The sequence below is a fragment of the Lissotriton vulgaris genome, chromosome 5 (assembly GCF_964263255.1).
Source record: "Lissotriton vulgaris chromosome 5, aLisVul1.2, whole genome shotgun sequence".
Taxonomy (NCBI): domain Eukaryota; kingdom Metazoa; phylum Chordata; class Amphibia; order Caudata; family Salamandridae; genus Lissotriton; species Lissotriton vulgaris.
Window position 1 is genome coordinate 1,084,256,463 of NC_141693.1, and position 20,514 is coordinate 1,084,276,976.

A 20,514-nucleotide genomic window follows, 5' to 3' on the forward strand; every position below is an offset into this window, starting at 1 on the left:
CACCACCAAGTCCACCACCACCACCACCACCACATCCACATCCACCACCACATCCACCACCACCACCACGTCCACCACCACGTCCACCACCACCACGTCCACCACCACCACGTCCACCACCATGTCCACCACCAACACCACCACCAACACAACCACCACATCCACCACCACCACCACATCCACCACCTCATCCACCACCAGGACCACCACCAGGACCACCACCATGTCCACCACCACCTCCACATCTACCACCACCAGGTCCACAGCCACCACGTCTACAGCCACCACCTCCACAGCCACCACTTCCACAGCCACCACCTCCACAACCACCACCATGTCCACCACCACCACCACCACCACGTCCACCACCACGTCCACCACCATGTCCACCACCACCACCACCACGTCCACCACCACTACCACCACCACCATGTCCACCACATCCACCATCACGTCCACCCACACAATGTCCACCACCACCACCACCAGGTCCACCATGAGGCCACTACCATATCCACCACCACGTCTACCTCTACCACCACCAAGCCCACCACCAAGTCCACCAACAAGTCCACCAACAAGTCCACCACTACATCCACCACTACCACGTCCACCACCACCACATCCACCACCACGTCCACCACCACGACATCCACCACCTCATCCACCACCAGGTCCACCACCACCACATCCACCACCACTACGTCCACCAGCACCACACCCACCACCACCACATCCACCACCACCATGTCCGCCACCACCACCACGTCCACCACCACCACGTCTATCCGTCTGTCTGTCTGTCTGTCTGTCTGTCTGTCTGTCTGTCTGTCTGTCTGTCTGTCTATCTATCTATCTATCTATCTATCTATCTATCTATCTATCTATCTATCTATCTATCTATCTATCTATCTATCTATCTATCGTCCTTACTTTATCTATCGCCCCTCACTCTATCTATCACCCCTCACTCTATCTATCACCCCTCACTCTATCTATCACCCCTCACTCTATCTATCACCCTCACTCTTTCTATCGCCCTCACTCTTTCTATCGCCCTCACTCTTTCTATCGCCCTCACTCTTTCTATCGCCCTCACTCTATCGCCCTCACTCTATCTATCGCCCTCACTCTATCTATCGCCCTCACTCTATCTATCGCCCTCACTCTATCTATAGCCCTCACTCTATCTATCTGTCGCCCTCACTCTACCTATCGCCCTCACTCTACCTATCGCCCTCACTCTACCTATCGCCCTCACTCTACCTATCGCCCTCACTCTACCTATCACCCTCACTCTACCTATCGCCCTCACTCTACCCATCGCCCTCACTCTACCCATCGCCCTCACTCTACCCATCGCCCTCACTCTACCCATCGCCCTCACTCTACCTTTCACCCTCACTCTATCACTATCTATCTATCTATCTATCTATCTATCTATCTATCTATCTATCTATCTATCTATCTATCTATCTATCTATCTATCTATCTATCAATCTATCAATCTATCAATCTATCCGTCTATCCGTCTGTCTGTCTGTCTGTCTGTCTGTCTGTCTGTCTGTCTGTCTGTCTGTCTGTCTGTCTGTCTGTCTGTCTGTCTGTCTATCTATCTATCTATCTATCTATCTATCTATCTATCTATCTATCTATCGCCCTTACTCTATCGCCCTCACTCTATCAGCCCTCACTCTATCTATCGCCCCTCACTCTATCGCCCCTCACTCTATCTATCTATTTATCTATCTATCCATCTATCTATCTCACTCTATCTGTCTATCTATCGCCTTCACTCTATCTGTTTATCTATCGCACTCACTCTATTGCCATCACTCTATCGCCATCACTCTATCTATTTATCGCCATCACTCTATCTATCTATCTATCTATCTGTCTGTCTGTCTGTCTGTCTGTCTGTCTGTCTGTCTGTCTGTCTGTCTGTCTGTCTGTCTACCTCTCCCGTAGGATAACATGGGTTACCTTATTAATTTTAATACATGATAACTTTTGGTTAAGAACATATGGGAGTGTCATGTTTACACTCAATTGAATTTTAATTTAAAACCCTCTGTAATTGTAAAGTTGGATTTTAAGTAACAATTCTGATAATGCCACTATTAAAAAGCTGATATTTTCTTGTCCTAACCATTTGGAGCTTGCAGCCTGTTTCTTGGACTCCGTCAATTGCCTGGACAGAGCTGTAAGCTGGAGGTTGGATTTATTCCATCCCACAGCATTCAAATACTAAGAGAATCCTTTGAGGATCAAAGAGGTATTTGTGAAACCTCTATTAAAGTCCTAACATTTGTAATGCCCTATTGTGGATAGATATCCAATTTGGGTCCTTTTCTTACTCATGAGGTTCCCTGTGTGTACCCAAGCAATCTCTGAATATGCAAGTCAAGTCAAGTCAAAATTAACTTTATTTGTCTAACTAAAGCCATAAAAGTACAACAAAAAAGATAAGAAGAAAGAAAAAAAAAACAAGAGAGGGACATTCTGCAAAGCATTATAGTGCATAGATATACAATCCATAAAACAGTTAAAGTCCCACCGTTTTAACAATATGGAACAAACATATAAAATAAATAAGTAGACAATAAAACCATGAAACAGTTGGGAATAATAACTGCCTTTGCCCATGACAGGGGAAAATCAGACACACAAGCTGCGTTAAAAACATGAGTTAAAATCTTAGCCCAAAACTTAGGATCTGCCTTGTAAAGGTCAGCTGGTACTCCATCGGGACCTGGTGCTTTCCCCCCGGAAGTTGAAATAATCGCTTTAAGTAGACAATAAAACCATGAAACAGCTAATAGTCACCATAAATCTTGCTCAACACAAAATTATAGTCTGTGACCCCCTTGTGGAAGGCAACATTATAATACACACCATTGTGTGTACATAATTAGCACACCCATCATGAAAACCATGACGGGGAAGAGGTATGCATAAGTAAGAGATCAGCCCACCATAACATAATTTAACCTGGGAGTACAGGATAAAAATTGCCCTACTGTCAGGATTCCTCTGACAGCAAGACAGAAGCACGCCAGGACTCTACTAATGGCACTCTATAGCCTTACCTGCAGGTCGGGCTGGAGCCCTTAAAGGAAAAGTCCTCGGCGGAATCCCCTGAGGCGTGTCCTATGACGTTTTCCTTCGGCAGCCAATCCGGCAACCGAAAGGACGAAAGAAAAGAGGCGGACCCCCGCACGTATGCGCAAGGAGAATCCCAGGAGAGGAGAGCGTCCGCGAAGCGTGGAGGTCGGAGAACAACGAGGAACGGAGAGAGCGGGAGAAGAGAAGCGCGGCCGGAGAGGAAGGCGCCAAGCCAGGAGGCCTACAAGACTGCGCTCCGCCCCACCACCCTTCAGGAGGAGGGTGGCTTAGCAAGGTACGGGCGAAACAGCAGGGGTTTTCTGGGCACAAGTAGGGGTGGGGAACGAGAGGGAGGTCACAACCGGGGCTCACATGGTGTCGACGTTTTTGCGGTGACTCATCCCTCACTCCCCGCTACCCCTATCAAGAAGAGCGCTGCTTCCCCATTATTCATACCTCCTATTTCTTGTTTTATTTTGGATTTGGTCTCTCCCCGGCACTAGAGCTGCGGACGCCTTGAAAGACAGAACGACCCTACAACCCCGTCTTCCCTTGAATGCCAGTTGGGAAACGAGAGACGCAGCTTCTAGTAACGGACTTTGAATTAAAGAGGCATACCAGACCCTTAACTAAAGAGGCATAGCGACTCTGGACTAAAGAGGCATACCAGTTTCTGAGTTAAAAGAGGCAAATAAAGGTTTGTGTTTGTACCAGCTTTGGTTCTAGGGTGGTTAAGTACCCCTCAGGACGCGACCCCATTACACCTACATTCACTTGTTCATATTTACAGATAAAAAATAAAATAATTCATATTTAAACAGGACTGCAACATACAGAGAATAAGAATATGATCTTTTAAAATTTACATAACATGATTAGAAGCAATATCTGCAGGCTGACTCAAGGGCAGTCTACTCCTATGTCTAATCGCCCCAATTAGGAAACTGGCTACCCCAAAGCAAACCATAGGTGACGCTAGCATTTGTAAATAGACCAACGCCGGCCTGACCTGAACAAATTTGCAACCGCCAAGCAAAGAGAGGATGAACTTTCTGCAAATTAGATTGTAATAAGCGCAGAAAAACATTATGTGAAGGTATCTTGATCCGAGAAGTTGTCACTGGGGCAAAGATTTAATGTGCCCTCTTTAAAGTAACCTTTAGGGAAGGCAAGTAGCCAGGGAACCATATTTAATCTAAATCTTGTCAAAACAAAAAGATGATAGGGTTTGTTTATATAGGATAGATAAGGTTGCATCTGCTGGCCCGAACTCAATGTGACAAATCCTTTCACCGTGGATTTTTTTCAGTTCGTTCTCCTCCCTTAAACCTTTTCTTCTGTCCAGTAACTGCTGCTTAACCGCCCTAATAGCTGATTTACCAAGGGCTGTAGGGCTCATAAATAAATTGGGGAAGCCAAGAGTTTCCATCTGATCCCTAATATATTTCACCCAGGGAATCTATAAAGCCTTTTCTAAGGTAAGACAGTTTGGATGATCAGTTGATTTAGATTTGGGGACAGCTGAGACCAAATTCTCAGCCAACGTAGGAGAGGCGCAACCGCAATCTGATCAGAAATAAAACCCGCTCCCAATTCCTCATGTATATTAAAAATTGGGGTGGATCCTGGGACCGGGAGCAGTTTACGCATAAAATTATTCTCAGCCCCTTGAATTTCTTTAACATCTGTGTAACCCCAAATGTCACTGCCATAGGTCACCAAAGGGACACACTTGGCATTATAAATCTTCATTAGGGCAGGTAGCGGTTTTGATCCTATTCTTTTTTCTTCTAAGTCTAGAGTATCCCCGATGCTCTGAATAACACATTCTTTTTATGTGAACGCTGCGTGCACCATGAGCGTTGATTATGAAAAAGGTCCCCTAAATAGGGAGAAGCGGGGACTTTTCCAAGCTCAACTCCCTTGCAATAAAATTTAGCCTTCGCTGCCCTCCTAAAGCCTATGGTCATGGCATGCAATTTTTGTTAGATTAGTAACTAGGTCCAGCGACTCCATACTACCTATAAAACAATGTAAAAGCCGTTGCGGGCCCCTACAGTTCTGGCCACTAATACCTCGTCATCGGCATACAGAAGCGCGGGAATCGTTTAGTGCCAGCTCTAGGTAAATCTTTACCACAGGAAACCAAAGAATCCCCTAGTTTATTAATATAGATGGTGAACAGCAGAGGGGCCAGTATGCACCCCTCCCGCACCACTCTTTTTACTGCCCAAGAAACAGTCAGGCTTCCATCTTTGTTAAAACGTACCCCGGCCGTTGTGTTTTCATGGATGGCAGCCAGAAATGAAATCAGGTCAGCATCTAACCCCATATCTCGATGGATCAGCTTTGGCCTATTAACAAGGTCAAACGCTGAGGTTAGATCCATAAAGAGCAGGTGGAAATCCCCGCACTTAGAAACTGTGTACTTCCCTATCACCAGGTGGAGATTAAGGCATTGATCCAGAGTGCAAAAACAACAATTGATGGACAGAATGCAGAACAATGTCATACATTCTCCCCAGTACAGAGATCTGGGCCTAAATCCGTCGTTTTTTTGCACTCCACACCACCCCAGTTCAGACATGGCAATATGCAAATCAGCCTTGACCCTGTGCCTCATGGGAACAGTCCAGCCCGAACTGCCAAGCCTAGTCTTTCCTGGACCGGAATCAAGCATCCTAGGACTGGTTTCTGGCTATCATCCGTCTTCAGCCAGGATAGCTTGACTCCAGTGGTGTGGAGAGCATGGGACTCACGTCTGAGCATACCCATCCCACTCGGGGTGACAAATGCAAAAACAACAATTGATGGACAGAATGCAGAACAATGTCATACATTCTCCCCAGTACAGAGATCTGGCCCTAAATCCATAGTTTTTCTATGGATTTTCTATTCCTCCAACCTTCTAACCAGTCCCATCCTTCCTCCGGTGTAAGGAAGAACCAAACCCTTCCCCTGAATTCCTCTCAGAGGTGCGCTGGTAAGAGCATGGAGTATTTCACTCCTTTATCCCTGAGCGTCCTTTTCACCTTGATGAAGCTGTGACTTAGTCTTTGAATCTTGAGGCTGAAGTCCGAAAAGAAGGTTATCTGTGCGTTTTCAGATAGGACTGGGGGGCCACCCGAGCAGTTTGTAGTATGACATCTCGATCTCTAATGGAAGAGGTGGGCTATGAACATCTAGGTGGGGCCCCAGATTTGGGGCGACACCTGGTAAACTGTGAGCTCTCTCTACTGAGAAAAGCTTTGAGAGACCCTTTGACTGGAGTTGCTTCTGAATGAATTCCTCCACAAATAGGTCAGCTGTTGAACCCTCTATCCTTTCAGGGACCCCCAGGTTTGGAACATTGTTACGTCTTGATCGCCCTTCTTGTTCCTAGAGTCTGGCCTCCAGTTGGACATTACACAGTTGCATTTCTTTCATTTGGGCTTTAAGAGTCTTGGAGAAAGTTTTGTGGAGTCTTCTACTGTTTGCACACTTGCCCCCATATTAAGCAGGTTTGCACGGATTAAGGAGACTTCAATTGTGATCGGGTCTATTCGGGTCTCCAGTGCTGTTTGTACCCCTTGTATAGATGCCATAATGTCATGGAGGGACAGTGTACCTTCGTTCAGTTCTGCCTGGGTCCCCTAGTTCCTTTCGGGAGGGTGAATTTGTCTTTCCTCAAGTAATTTTCTCCACCTGGGTCGCACCGCCCTTGTGGTTCTTCTTTTGGGGTAACTGGGTGAGCTGCTGCCACCTGCCAGGGGTTACTGAGGTGCCCTGTCAGGTTTTCACTCTGCTCCTCAGGGGTACTGTCCTCTCCCACTCCCCGGACGGTGAGTGGCACGCTTACCAACTCACCCCATGATCTCACTTGTTGGGTCCTTCTTCATTGCACCCTCCTGGTATTCTCTGTTTTTGCTTCTCTCCTGGTCCTATGTCACATTGTTTCTCAGAAGGCCAGGCACCAAGCCGCCAGGGACCTACGCTGCCTTTGGTGATCAGTCTGTGTATCCCCCCCGCCAGTACAGCCAGTTTGTCTTGTGGCCAGGTTTTTACCTCCTATGTGTTTCTTATGCAGTCTCCTCATCACACTGCCTCAGGCACCTTTCGCCTGTTGTGGTGCCACCCTGCTTGCTTTATACACTTAGACCTGACCTCGGGCTCCCTCGTCTTCTGAACGGCTGGTCCTCAAGCCCGAGTGGCTGCTAACTATTGCACTCCTTCACTCACAGGTTTTCTCAGTTGGACGGATGTTCCCTTTCCGTCCGTCTCGGTCGCATCTCCCTTTCTTCAACTGGCCTCCCGTTCGTCTCACTCACCGTCGTCGTTCTGCCGGGGGCAGGACTGACCCTGCGCCCCTCTCTCCTCACTTCCACGGGCAGCCTCAGAGATCTGGCGAGTTCCCTCGCTGACCCCGAACATCCTCCGGCGTCTCCCTCACCCTCCTCCATCCATCTTAGGCCCCAGGCAGCCTATGGGAAGGGTGCCCCCGAGCTTCGGAAGGCCCCAGCCACGCCCAGACCGAGACCCAACAGTACCGGCACTCGGCGCCAAATGCGCACCCAATGGCAGAAGGCTGGTCCTGGATCACCTCCGGTAAGCTGAGTAGTCGTTCTCGTCCCTCCTTGGCGCTCGCCTCTGCACACTTGCGCAGGTGCCACTCCATGCCGGTGCTCCGTTGCATCCACCAGGCCGAGGAACGGGGAGGTCCGCAATCCGAGCTCAGATCTTTCAAAGGGCACACCAATGCTAACTATGTGGTTATGCCATTACTTTCCATGACATGGCACAGTTGTAGAGTCAGATTTTCTTCGGCTTTGCGTGGGCTTTAGGGGAAACATTTGTGGAGCCGCTCTAGGAGGTCCATCTTGCTTCGCTGCAAGCCAAGCCCCCTAATCCTGTGTTTATTTATATCTAACATTTGAGTTTCTCTATGATATATGAAAAATTAATATAGCTTATAAAGTATGTTCACTTTTGTCTCAATATCAAGTATTTTCCTGTCTTTCTCAAGATTTATATGTCATGCAATACATTTGTAATTCCTAAATTACCAGGATATAAATGATTTTAACGAAATGTCAAACTTCTCTACAGAACCAATTGTTCTTATATTCTATTAGATCCCCAGGTTCTGGGCGTTATTGGGTCGCCTCATTGTTTTTGATGGCATAAATATTTTACACATTGCCTCTAAATTAATCCTAACTGCTTTGCGCCAAGCTACCAGATGGTTAAGCACACGTTATTTTCGAGACATTTGTGGTTCACCCTAGCAAGGATTGTGGATGTTGCTAAGGAAGGGCTCACAATTCCCTCAACCTACAACTCCATTTCTCACAACCATTCTTGATTTAGATCTTGTTTATTTTTCTTCAAAAAGCAGAGAACCAAAGGTTGTGTTTTTATAGTGCCTGTTTCCAGATATTTTTCCGCTTGCTTCTATTATATACTATTATACTCTTTGCTATATCGCTACATATTACTGCATGGAGACTCATTTTGCAGCTGTGACTGTCACCTCGCATTAAGCAATATCCTTATCGTATTTGACCATTCTTTCTTAAGAATTTAGTTTTTCCATTCTGTAAGTATGTTTGGTCGGATAACTTTTCATTTCCACCTTTAATTTCTCGATTCCCATGAATCCTCCTAAATTTATATCACTCTCTAAGCAGGTTATGTTAGGAGACTGATTAATGTTTTGAACAAAATGCAGGTTTTCAAAATAATAAAATCCTTTGACAGCAATCATGTATTCAAAAATATGAAGTTCTACAAAGGTGTCATCAATTGTTTTTGCACTATGTTCGGATAGTTTAGTGGACCTAACTGGCGTGTCTGATGGATTACTGCCATTCAAGCATTATGGAGGAAAGACATGACATACTTGTTTTGTTTTGCATGTTTTTGATTTGGAAAAACACATTCAAGTATCAAATAGATCGAGTTCTGAGTTTCATTGAAATCGCTGCTTGTGATGCCATCCAATAAGTTCATGTTAAAGTCACAGGATATGATTATTTTTGTTTCTACGTGGGTCCTACAGTTTTTCTAGCTGGTCTTTGATTATTTGCAGAGCGAGGGTCTTGATTTCCAGGCTTGGGTTAACATAGATGTTTTCCAAGATAAATGATGTACCCTGAACATGAACAGCATGAAAGCAGCACCAGGATTGGATAGAGCGTTCTCTTTCAGTGCTCCTAGGAGCACTTGAGGCATGCACCTTCTTTATCCCAGCTGTCTAATACAGCTAAGTTAGACAACTTTAAAATGTGCATGTCTGGCTCTCTGCCCCAAAACAGCTGGCCAAAGAGATATGTGCATTGCTCTCTGCTGCTGCCATTCGGCAGCGCTGGCCCGCCTCGTGCTGAGTCACTATAGTTGATTACTATGTTTGTGGAAGTCTTCTCAAACACACTGGTTGCAGGAGGTCATGAGAACTATATTCACTCCATGGGATATGGTTGGAGACTCACTCTTATCGTGGGCTGGGGTAGGGATGGAATACCCCCAGTATAGGAAGGGGTCTAGAAGCATCAGTTTCTGCACTATTTCCCTCATCGAGGAACAAAAACTAGGTTATAAGTGCAGGTGCAATTTGGCATTTCTGCTTTTGTGAAATATATACACTAATGAGTACTTGTAGGAATCTGGACAGTATTAGGTTCCTTTAATTCTTTGTGAATTTCATTAAACTGACTTATTTACATACATGCATGCATGTTCAACAGAGCCAATCAAGAATATCTTTGCAATTTTGAAATGATCTACAAGAGAAGCCTCTATATTATGTTCTGTGAGTCTTCATAGTAGATCTAGAGTGCATTGTTAATATAAGGGCACAACACAGATGTAGAGTAATTGAGATAGGCTTAGGGCTCACTCAAGAGATACTCTGAATGTCCACTACTATCGATGAGTGTATGTATATATCATACATATTTAAAACATTCAACCCACCTTTGTATAGAGTATTGCAAGCTTTGTGAAACTTAAACTACAAAAGAACTTAAGGCCATTTATTCTAAGGTCATTGCCTCTTATTATATTCCTTTAGAGTCATTTATGTTTACAGTCTTTCCACGTCTGTACAGCAATATGGAAATTTCATATGAACTCACCTTTTGGTCTTGACTGTATGCAAGAATCCAGTCCTCCTGCTTGGGATGAAAGAGGAGGCTTTGAATGTAGAAGTTGAGTCTGTACTTTTGGTAGGTGGCCCCTTCATCTGCGCTGATGAGTAAACTGCTTTCAATCTCAGGGTCAGTCAACAACATGATCTGCATTAAAAGGGAGGCAGATAAGAAAGACACATGAGTACAGAGAATATAGTAAACTATTTAATGCAACAATAATTAAAATAGTTCCCTATATATAGATACATTAACGTCCATTATTGGCTTACATTGTAATACAATACGCCCAGGTTGGGAAAACTTAATGCCGATTTGCATTTATACACGGTTCAATTAAGGGCCTTATTGCTTGTAGAATTAGGATGGCCACCTCCCTCCAGGTCATTAGGAGCACTGTTTCCAGTCCTGGATCTTTGTGTGATATCCTAGGGCATTCTGAGTATTTAAGCCTTGTTTTGCTTTCTTTGAATTAAATAGACTAAAACACCTCAAATTTGTAGCTAAAAAGTTCAGGACTAGAGAGTTTCTGTAATAGCTTGAAGTGAGATGATCACCCTACGTAGAAATACACCACCACCATCCTGAATCAAGTTACAGTAAACATTTGTGAATATGTATTTCTTGAACTAAAAAAACCATACAATTGCCTATTAAACACAAGCAACTAATAAATCAAATAATTACTTTCATTCCTAGAGGCTTATATTCTTGCCCAGAGCATCATGTGATATATATACTGCAAATTATTCAAAACCATTTGAGTAAAACTAAAGAACAGGCCCGTAACTGCCTTCTGTCCCCTCCATCCGAACTGATGTGTTTTAAAATTTTTCGCTTTTCAAAGAATTTTTAAATATTTATTACGATCGTAAAATGTTTTGGTGATTTGAATGTCTATAGTACCATTCTATGTGGCTGCATGGAGCAATTGCACTTTATTGCGTATCTTATAAAAATACCCTGCTGCTAGGGGAGGTTGGAAAATATTTTCCCAAAAATTTGCACAGAGCACTTGCACTTTTTTCCGATGTGTTAGTCATCTTTTCAAGTTCTTACGTGCACTTTATAAGATACTTTTTGCTCCTAGTTAATTGTTGGTAAAGAGTGTTCCATTGAGGATGCTTAAAGCATGTGCATTTTTTTAAGAAACTGTATGGTGCTAGTTACTGTTGGTAAGGACCATTCTATGTGGATGCATAGAGCACTTGCACTTTATTGCATATTTTATAAAAATACCCTGCTGCGAGGGGAGGTTGGGAAATAATTTGCCAAAAAGTTGCACAGAGCACTTGCACTTTTTTCGGACGTGTTAGTCGTCTTTTCAAGTTCTTATGTGCACTTTATGAGATACTTTTGCTGCTAGTTAATTATTGGTAAAGAGTGTTCCCTAGAGGATGCTAAGAGCATTAGCACTTTATTGCGCACTTTATAAAACTTTTTTGCTACTAGTATTAATTGGGATAGCTTTTCCAAAAGAAGATGCACAGAGCACTTGCATTTTTTTTCTGACTTTAGCCTTTAAGCTTAGGTTTTTATGTTTACAACCAAACATGTGTATCTTTTTAAATGTTGTGAGTTGTTTGATTTTTATTTTGGATTACAACCGTATATTAATTCTTCTGTGTACCGCACTTAATCAGGTTTTCCAGATAAGCTATAGTGTGCTGTAATTGAAAGAAGCCTGTATATTTTGAAAGACCATCTGCATTGAAATTAAGTTGACCACCGCAGAGTGTAGCTTAGTGAACAGAAATTTTTTTCTTTTTTAATTGAATGTTTTTAGCATAGAATTAGCTTAAACAATCTGTATAAATTGGTAATAATTCATATATGGTAACTTTATTACCTAAAGTTCATGTCTTTTTAAATGAAAATGAGAATCTGTAATTTTATTTGATTTTTTTAGTGTATGGAATTGTGTTTTAATCATGTATTTTATGTGGAATTCTTCGGAATTCTAAACCATAATAAAATATTGAATTGAATTGAATTGAGTAAAACTAATTGCGTACCTATGTTTTGACAGTAATTATCATTCTAATTCAATACCTTTCCACAAGTTTTGAAATCCAATTTCATTTAATTAGGGATCCAGTTAGATCAAATCAACGTGCGCTCATTTTTCTACACATAACCCAAACGTTAAACATGCTTCAAAGTAGCTGTCAAGATTGTAATTAGACTTCTTTATGACTTTTTTAAAAATGTTGTATACACATTAGGTGCTAAGTCTATCTTGAATTTTTGACCTAATAAAATAATTTGCAAAATAAATATTACGTGATATCTTCAAGTAATGTCCCTAAAATGCATGACCATGGCATATGCTCCTTAGAGATGAATCCTATAAGCAATTCTCTCAAGGCTTTCACAGTGCACATTGGTATGGGGGTCAGGGCTTTCCAAATCTCTATGGGAATCTCATTGCACCTGACAAGACACTGTCCACTAATGAGATCACAATATATACCACCCCTGCCACCTAGCATTCTCTAAATTGAAAGAGATTGCAAAATATTTAGATGTTGAACCAGCAACGAAATTTTGATTAAAAAAACTCTGGCATATTGTTTAGTCTGACATATTTAAAACTTCTCTTTGCACCAGGTAATATAATGGTAGCACAATACATACACCTGAAACGTATGTGTACATACATATATATTATCCAGTGCTTGTTGCCACTGGGTAGTTCTAGTTAGGATCACGTTTCCATACTAAATGGATTTTGTGGTGTGCGTATAACTTTGGTGTCCTTTGATGGATCTTTACAAAAAAAAAGTCTCATTCACGTCAGCACCCTCCTGAAAAGCTTTGGGGTGACCAATGAAGCAAGGCTGAGAACAGGAAGGGTCCCAAAATGCATTTTCCCTATTAAATTTTCCATAGAAAAATTTGACATAGCTACAACCAAAACAGGCAAGGGGATTTACAGCAAATTTGTCTGAAAACTAGATCTGTACCCAGAAAGAATGCTTGTTGTGATTTGGTGTAAATCCATTCAGTAGTATTACTAAGGTTTAACATTTGTGTATATTTTAAACTGGGGTGGATTGCTCGGCCAAACAGACCAAAGGTAATTATCTGATTGGCTGCCACAACATAAAAAAAGATGGTGTGGCAGCCATTTTTAAACTTGGAGACTCACTTCCAGTGTCTTGAAAAAATATGAAAAAAACATAGAGGTGGCAGGGTAGGGGGACCCTGACCCACTAGGCCTGGTGGGGCAGTGCCAGAAGGAACTTAGTTTAGTTTAAAGGAGTTTGTAGAGCGCTTGGTAACAACCTCCCGGCGTGTCCCCGCGCTGTGGAGAGAGAATGCAACAGCAGAGAAAAATCCAATCACACAGTAAAGAGGCAGGTTTTCAACTTCTTCCTAAACATGATTTCTCCGGCCCAAACTGTATTTTTATTTTCAAAAGGTACTGTGGATCCATCAAGGTTCCAGAGGAAAATAAATACAAATAAAACACAGCAGCCTCCCCCCTCTTTAAAGGAAAGCTCCCCAGGTGGGCCGGGCAGGGCGGGTAGCACAATGTATATTTGTGGGGAGGGGGTGTACGCCCCCATTCCAAAGCCAATCGAAGACCATAGGGACACTATACCCTGTGCCAATATATCTTTAATGGGGAGGGGGTCATGGTCTCCCTCCAAAAGCCACCGGAAGGGCCTGGAGACCACATCCACTGGGGTTGCTGTATTTTTTTTAAGGGGGGTATGACAACCTCCTCACCAAGACATAGAATGGCCCTGAGAACAGTGACTCGGGCCCCCATCCCTCAAGACACTGTCTTGTTCCCAACCCAGGAGAGTTTTGACAGGGAAAGCCAATCTAGTCCCTGTTTTCCCTTTCCCAGGCCGGGAACATAGCTTTGATCTCACCCAGCTGGAGCAAAAAAAAAACCTACTCCTGCCTGGGTGGGAGCAAAGCAATAGAGTTAATAAAGCTTAAACGTACATGTCCTACTTTTTAAATACATGTCCTGGTAGTGAAAATCTCTTAAATTAGTTTTTTTGCTATTGCAAGGCCTACCTCTCCCTTTGAATAACATTGGGTTACCCTATTACATTTAATACATGATAAATTGTGTTTGGGAGCAAGTGGGAAGACCATGTTTGGTGTCTTAGGAATTGTAATTTAAAACCCTCTTTATTTGTAAAGTCAGATTTTAACCCCTTCCATGCTGATGACAGAACGGTTCCGTCATCAGCTACGGGTGAGCTGTGCTGATGACGGAACTGTTCCGTCATGAGCCCGTTAGAACCTTAGAACCCTCAGCACAGCGCGAAAATTCGCGCCGCGCTGAAGGGGTTAAGTCACAATTGTAAGAATGTCACTTTTAGAAAGCTGGCATGTTCTTGTCCTAATCATTTGGTACCTGCAGCTTGTGTCCTGGTTTACATGACGAGTTGTAGTTGGCCTTTGTATATCCCACACAAGCAGCCACTCAATATAAGGATCAGATGGACTGACCTGTCCCCTTTCACACTTGCACTTCAAAGACACTGCCTCAGCTCACACCCAAGGGACTACATTAATGTGCCTGCAAACTGACTGGGACCAGGGCAGGGAGACAAGAAGTTCCAGATGCCTCTGTAGAGAGAAGATTCCAGAAGTTTCTTACACTTCAAAGTGGGCACCAAGTATAACAAAGGAACCCTCCGACCCATTCTTCAGTACACTCCTGGACCTATGGATACTACAGAAGTAGGACTAAACTGCTGCCAGATAACTGTCCTGATGCTTGGGACCTACCATGCTGCCTGAGAAGGAAGACTGCACCTGCACTCTTCATCCAGTCTGAGGTGCCTACAAGGGTCATCAGACTGACCTCCTGTTCTGAGGTACAGGTACACAAGCAAGCGCCAGTGACCCTTCTGCAACTCTCTAGCTGACGTACTGCACTGGAGCTGTCTGGACATGCAACTGGAACTGCGTGAGCACTATTGGCCTCTGCTGGAGAGACTTCCTGATTTCCAAGAGGTGCCTCTCTGGTCCTTGACCCTTGGTGTAGCGTCAGTTGAGCTCCTCCTAGACGAAAAGGTGAAATACTACCTTTTTTGGCAGAATATAGGAACCTAAACATGCTGGGCAACTAGTTCCTATGAGCTAAATATTACTATTTTATCCAATAACACTTAACCCCTTCGATGCTTGTGACGGAACCATTCTGTCACCAGTCACGGTTGGGCTGTGCTGATGATGGAATGGTTCCGTCACAACCACACCCATTTAAATCAGGGCCAGCACAGGAGGAGAATTCCTTTAGCAGCGATGAGGTTAAAAAGTCCACAATTAGCTATTGATACAAGTAATTATATAACAGTCATCCCCTCACTAGTTCACATATGCTCAACTGACATTGCTTCAATTGAGTTTCTATCCCCTTGTGGATACCAGAGTAATGAACCCACATTGGTCTCATTGCTGTTCCATGAACCAGTGAGCTTCATTTATCAGGAGAGAGCCTCTCTCAGAGAAAGGGGAATCAAAGTCTCTCATTAAATGGAGAACCCCTTCATGTGCATTTAATACAGGGCTGTGAAGGTCTAGTTACCCAAAAGACCATGGAAATCCTTGGAAGGAGTCTCCATACTCAATCCTGAAAGATTAAATTGCTGCATATGACTACACCATTAGATTGGAGGTTGCTGCCACTAATAGTTAACCTTAGCCATGAGGATACACTCTCTAAAAGCTTGGAAAATGCCTTCTCCCAGAGCCCTCAAAAATAGCCCCACTAGGCAACATACAAACATAAGCCAGCAGAGAGGCTTGACCAGCCGTACGTTTCGGTTCCGACATCACTCAATGGGAATTGAACATGAAAACCTTACTGACGTAGAATGCTCTGGCATGACTGGAGCACAACTGTAGCTGGTTGACTTCTGCATTGTGGCAACCCGCTGAACAATGAACGTATTCCCTTGGTATACTTGGGCATTCCACAAAGGCAAAAATGCTACAAATGTGTTCTTGGAACATAAGAGGTCTACTGTCCATAATGCTCGAGTCAAAAGTGCTTTCACATTGAGAGAATTACATTATTATCTTGCACGAAACAAGGTCCTTAACTGCCAGCCTGCTAATTGGATACGTTAAAATAACAAACCTAGCAATAAAAGATAAATCAAAAGGAAACACCCAAGGGAGGCCTTGCAGTTTACATTTCCGCAGCACTTGTTCTAAACATCACCAAAATTCCATTACAAGTACCAGCAATGCAGCTCCAAAACTGGACCACATACCGTGAATCAACATTTATCGTTTTAAGTATTTACCTCTGCCCCTCCCTTCAACAGAAAAAGGAGTCCGCAGACGAACTTCATGACATAATTAAAGATCTAAAAATAGATCATATTAATGCCAAAATCAAAATGACGTGATTTCAAAATGCACCTATTCCCTAAATCCCAAGCAGAAGCAAATTTCAATATTTCAAGACCAACAATGGGGCATCCCAAAGCAAGAGCCGCCTAGATTGAAAAGACGGCACAAACTAGGAGAGTCCCTTGCAAATGCATGTGTGCTTGCAGGACTAATGTTTCTAAATGGGAGACTCGGGGAAGATCACCCACACTCATTCACTCATATCTCATTTTAATTCAAAATTAATAATTGATTTCGCCATAGTGAGCTTTGAAGTATACAACTAAGTTTGCAATTGTGCTGAAAGTGTTCATTTTGCACAACACATAGAACTTATTTTGGACTCCTATAGGTATTCTAAAGTGATCAATTAATCCACAACGATATGTAACTCGAATCTAACAAAAACTGAAGTGGAATGGTGACCTCAGACTAGTTAGTAAACTATTATACACACTTCAATTTGCTCAGCTGGAGAAAGTCCACAACAACCCTATCCTGGTCTGGGAGCTTGTGGTTGACAAACTTTTGACCCAGCAACCATACAAGCCTCATAGCATCAGTAAACCCCTCGACTGTTGGGCCAAGATGCAATCCCTGGAACACAACAGCTTTAACATCAATACAAAAAGAAATTGAACTAGGGAACTAAGGGTCTCATGTCAAACAGGCAGGGAAAGAGCATGTCATGAGAAAGTTAAATGTCTGCATCAAATGTATAAAACAGCAATTTGGATTGCTAAACAAAAACACTCAACACATTTCGGACAAAGATCACTTATACCAGTGAGAATAGGAACCCTACGGAAGTTTGGTAAAATATCAACAACCTAGAGAAGGGCAATTTAAAAAGAAAACAACTCAAACATACACAAAAGTGAATGGTTTCCATACCTTAACAACCCCTACAATCATACAGGCCCCAAGGAGGACAGTAGTTCACTTCACTTAAACTCCCTGCAGCGTACTGCACCATGCCTCATCCTAGTAAGACCAGGAGAGCCAGCCAAGGGATAATTTATTTCCCCTGAATCCTCCACTGAGTTGCAGCTTGAAAATAAAATCATATAAAAAGCTGTGCAGAAGGTGCCCGGAGTTTAAACAGCCTCCTTCAAGCAAACCAGAGGTTCTGCTCTAAAAAACGAACTTCACTTTCAACCATACTCTAATAAATAAGAATGTTTCAGACTCATGGCACGGAGGGATCATTTACCCTATCCCCAAGAATGGCGACAGCACAAACCCGCCAGACTATTAGAAGATTTAATTACTTGACTGATTCCAAATACTTTGATGGACTACTCCTAAAAGACCTTCAGACATGGACAGCTGGAAAAAAAATGTCCCATTGAACCAAAAAGGATAGTGGGTATGTATATGCCATCTAACCTACTGGCCCTTTCCATCCAAATTGATGGGAATAAGACTAATCACTCATTATTCACGTGTTTTGAAAACTTCAACTCCACCTCCTACCTGATCCCGAGAGCCACGTCTTGGGCTTAGTTATGGAGACTGGGGATCTCATCTCTTCTGATAAGATGCTTAGTCTTGTAATACACCAATAAGTGGTTGCACAACTAAAGGTCGATACCAAAGCATTGTCTCTCGAAAGTTCCAGAGCACGACTAGATTAAAACAAGGATGTGTATTAGCATCGTTGGTGTTTAACATTTTCTTAGAAGACTTATTATCATCACAGACCATCTCCTCAACCCACCCGGAATTGGGGACCATCCCATCACTAGTTTTTTCTACGCGGATTACATCATCTTATTGAGCCAAACAAGAATCAACCTCCAACGCTTGTTGAACGTGCTTCATAATTATGCACACATCAATAATCTTGAAGGAAGCCTTAAGAAAACTATAATTCTGATTTTGTGAAGTTGAATCAAGAAAACTGGCAGCTGACAGTAATCAAATCAATAGAGATACAAAATAGAATTATCTTGGAGTTCTGATCACTAATTGAGGCTCTTTCTGGTCTCATAAGCAATATATTACAAACAGAGCCACTGCACTTATTTGTGAATTTGTGCCGTTGAAGCAACTTCAGGGCCCAACAATGATGCCAGCTATTGCATAGGGCTCTTAAAACCTGCTGGGAAAGAGACACAAAATACTGGGACATTATCATCAGCAATACTTATGGGAGGATGTTCCACCTCCCGTATTATACTTCCCCAGCCTAAATCCATCTCAAGATCAGATTGGTTAACCAGAGCTGCTCAGCAAAGGTCTTCCTGAAGGCTGTGCATAAAATGGTCGAAAAGCTTAAACTGACATGCTTGACTATCTGCTGTGGCAAGAAATAGAAAATTGAGGCGAAAAGCCCCAGCATAATAACGCCTGGCGAAAGTGTTGTCGGCCTTGCAAATAAGGAGTCTAAGGAACTCTCTTGAGAGTTTTCAGACTTTCAAGAGATATCTCATGAAGAACATGCATGCCCTTTCCCCTCTGGGAGACAAAAACAAACTAGCAAAGCATGCCCACGCCAATACTGTCATTAACAGCTGCTTCTCGCTCATTGTGCAACCTTATTTGGCTTAACCTTCTCCAGTGTTTCAAAGCAGTCACTCATGGTGTTCTGTTACAGAGGACTCCCATCTTCCAACTTTTCACTGATATGGCTGAATATTAACTCTGGAAAAAGATGTGACTCCATTAGACAATCCATCCAACACTTTGTGTGAACCGGCCCAGTGTTGCTAAATGACATAATACAGTTGCTAAAATGGCTGTTAAATTTACTGGCCATCCGTTCATGAATGAATGCTGTAGTGGTGTCAATGCAAGGAACTAATATTATGCTAAAAGCCAGTTTTACGAAATTACTGACCATTTTGGAAAAGAAAGGGGCAAATCAATTGTGAAATGACATTTAGCGTGATAATTAAGATTTACATATTCTTTTTAATTAACTCTTTGGAATGTCGTGCTAGTAGGCTCTGATATTTAATGAGTTTAATTAACTAAGCATTATTACATCTTTAATCACGTCTGTAGCTCAGTGTTTTTCTCAGTTTAAAATGGTATGTTTTAACCGACATTTTCACCAAATTAAAACGACCGTTTAACCTTTATTTTTATATATATATATATATATATATATATATATATATATATATATATATATATATATATATATATATATATATATATATATATAGAGAGAGAGAGAGATAAACACACACAGCACAATTTTGCACGTCATTAAATTGTTTTCTATGTAAATGAAACTGTCTAGAAGCTAGTAAATGACATTTTGGCATTCTTAAGATATGCATGGATCTGCTAAGGTGAATAAGGCTTAATTGTACATACCGAAATGATTCAATTACATTTTCTAACGCCACACACTGAAAACATTTTACACATCCCATTATAACCTCAGCACCCAGATTTTGCAGCCTGGGATGGCAATTTTGTAACAACAAAAAGCAATATTTGTGATCCCAAACCCCACAATGCACAGTATTTTTGTGGTGGCTGAACATGTGCCTGTAACAAATTATGCTTGGTCCTTAGTCTGTCACTACTGTAGACTCTGGCAAGTCACACTATGATCTGGCAGAGTATCTAACAGCACTGCACATCGGAAGAGGAGGGTTTCAGATGCCAGAGAGTGCATGTCTAAATCTGAAAACCTTGTCCTGGTTAGCAGTGGTAAAGTGCACACTGTGCGTGTGCTCGCTCACTCGCACATGGCGAAGTTTGCCTACACCTAGTTGGCACATTCAATTTACTTGTAGTCTATCGAAAATGGTACTACATATACTCAGGGCCTGTAAATTAAATACTACTAGTGAGCCTGCAGCACTTATTCTTCTGCCCACTGAACTAGCCTTTTAAAACCCGTTGCGGGCCTTCCACTGCCGCCTGAAGTGCAGTTTTAAACTGCCGTTTTGGG

The 20,514-nt window shown here is 42.7% G+C and overlaps 1 protein-coding gene across 1 annotated transcript in view; it reads right to left on the minus strand.

The window, feature by feature from the left end:
• Window positions 1–20,514, minus strand: part of LOC147712037 (VPS10 domain-containing receptor SorCS1-like) — a 2,945,658-nt gene that overhangs the window by 1,428,504 nt on the left and 1,496,640 nt on the right. Inside the window, exon 4 of the mRNA XM_086922756.1 lies at window positions 10,218–10,376. Within this exon, the coding sequence (XP_086778882.1) occupies window positions 10,218–10,376 (159 nt within the window). The remainder of the gene's footprint in view (window positions 1–10,217; window positions 10,377–20,514) is intronic.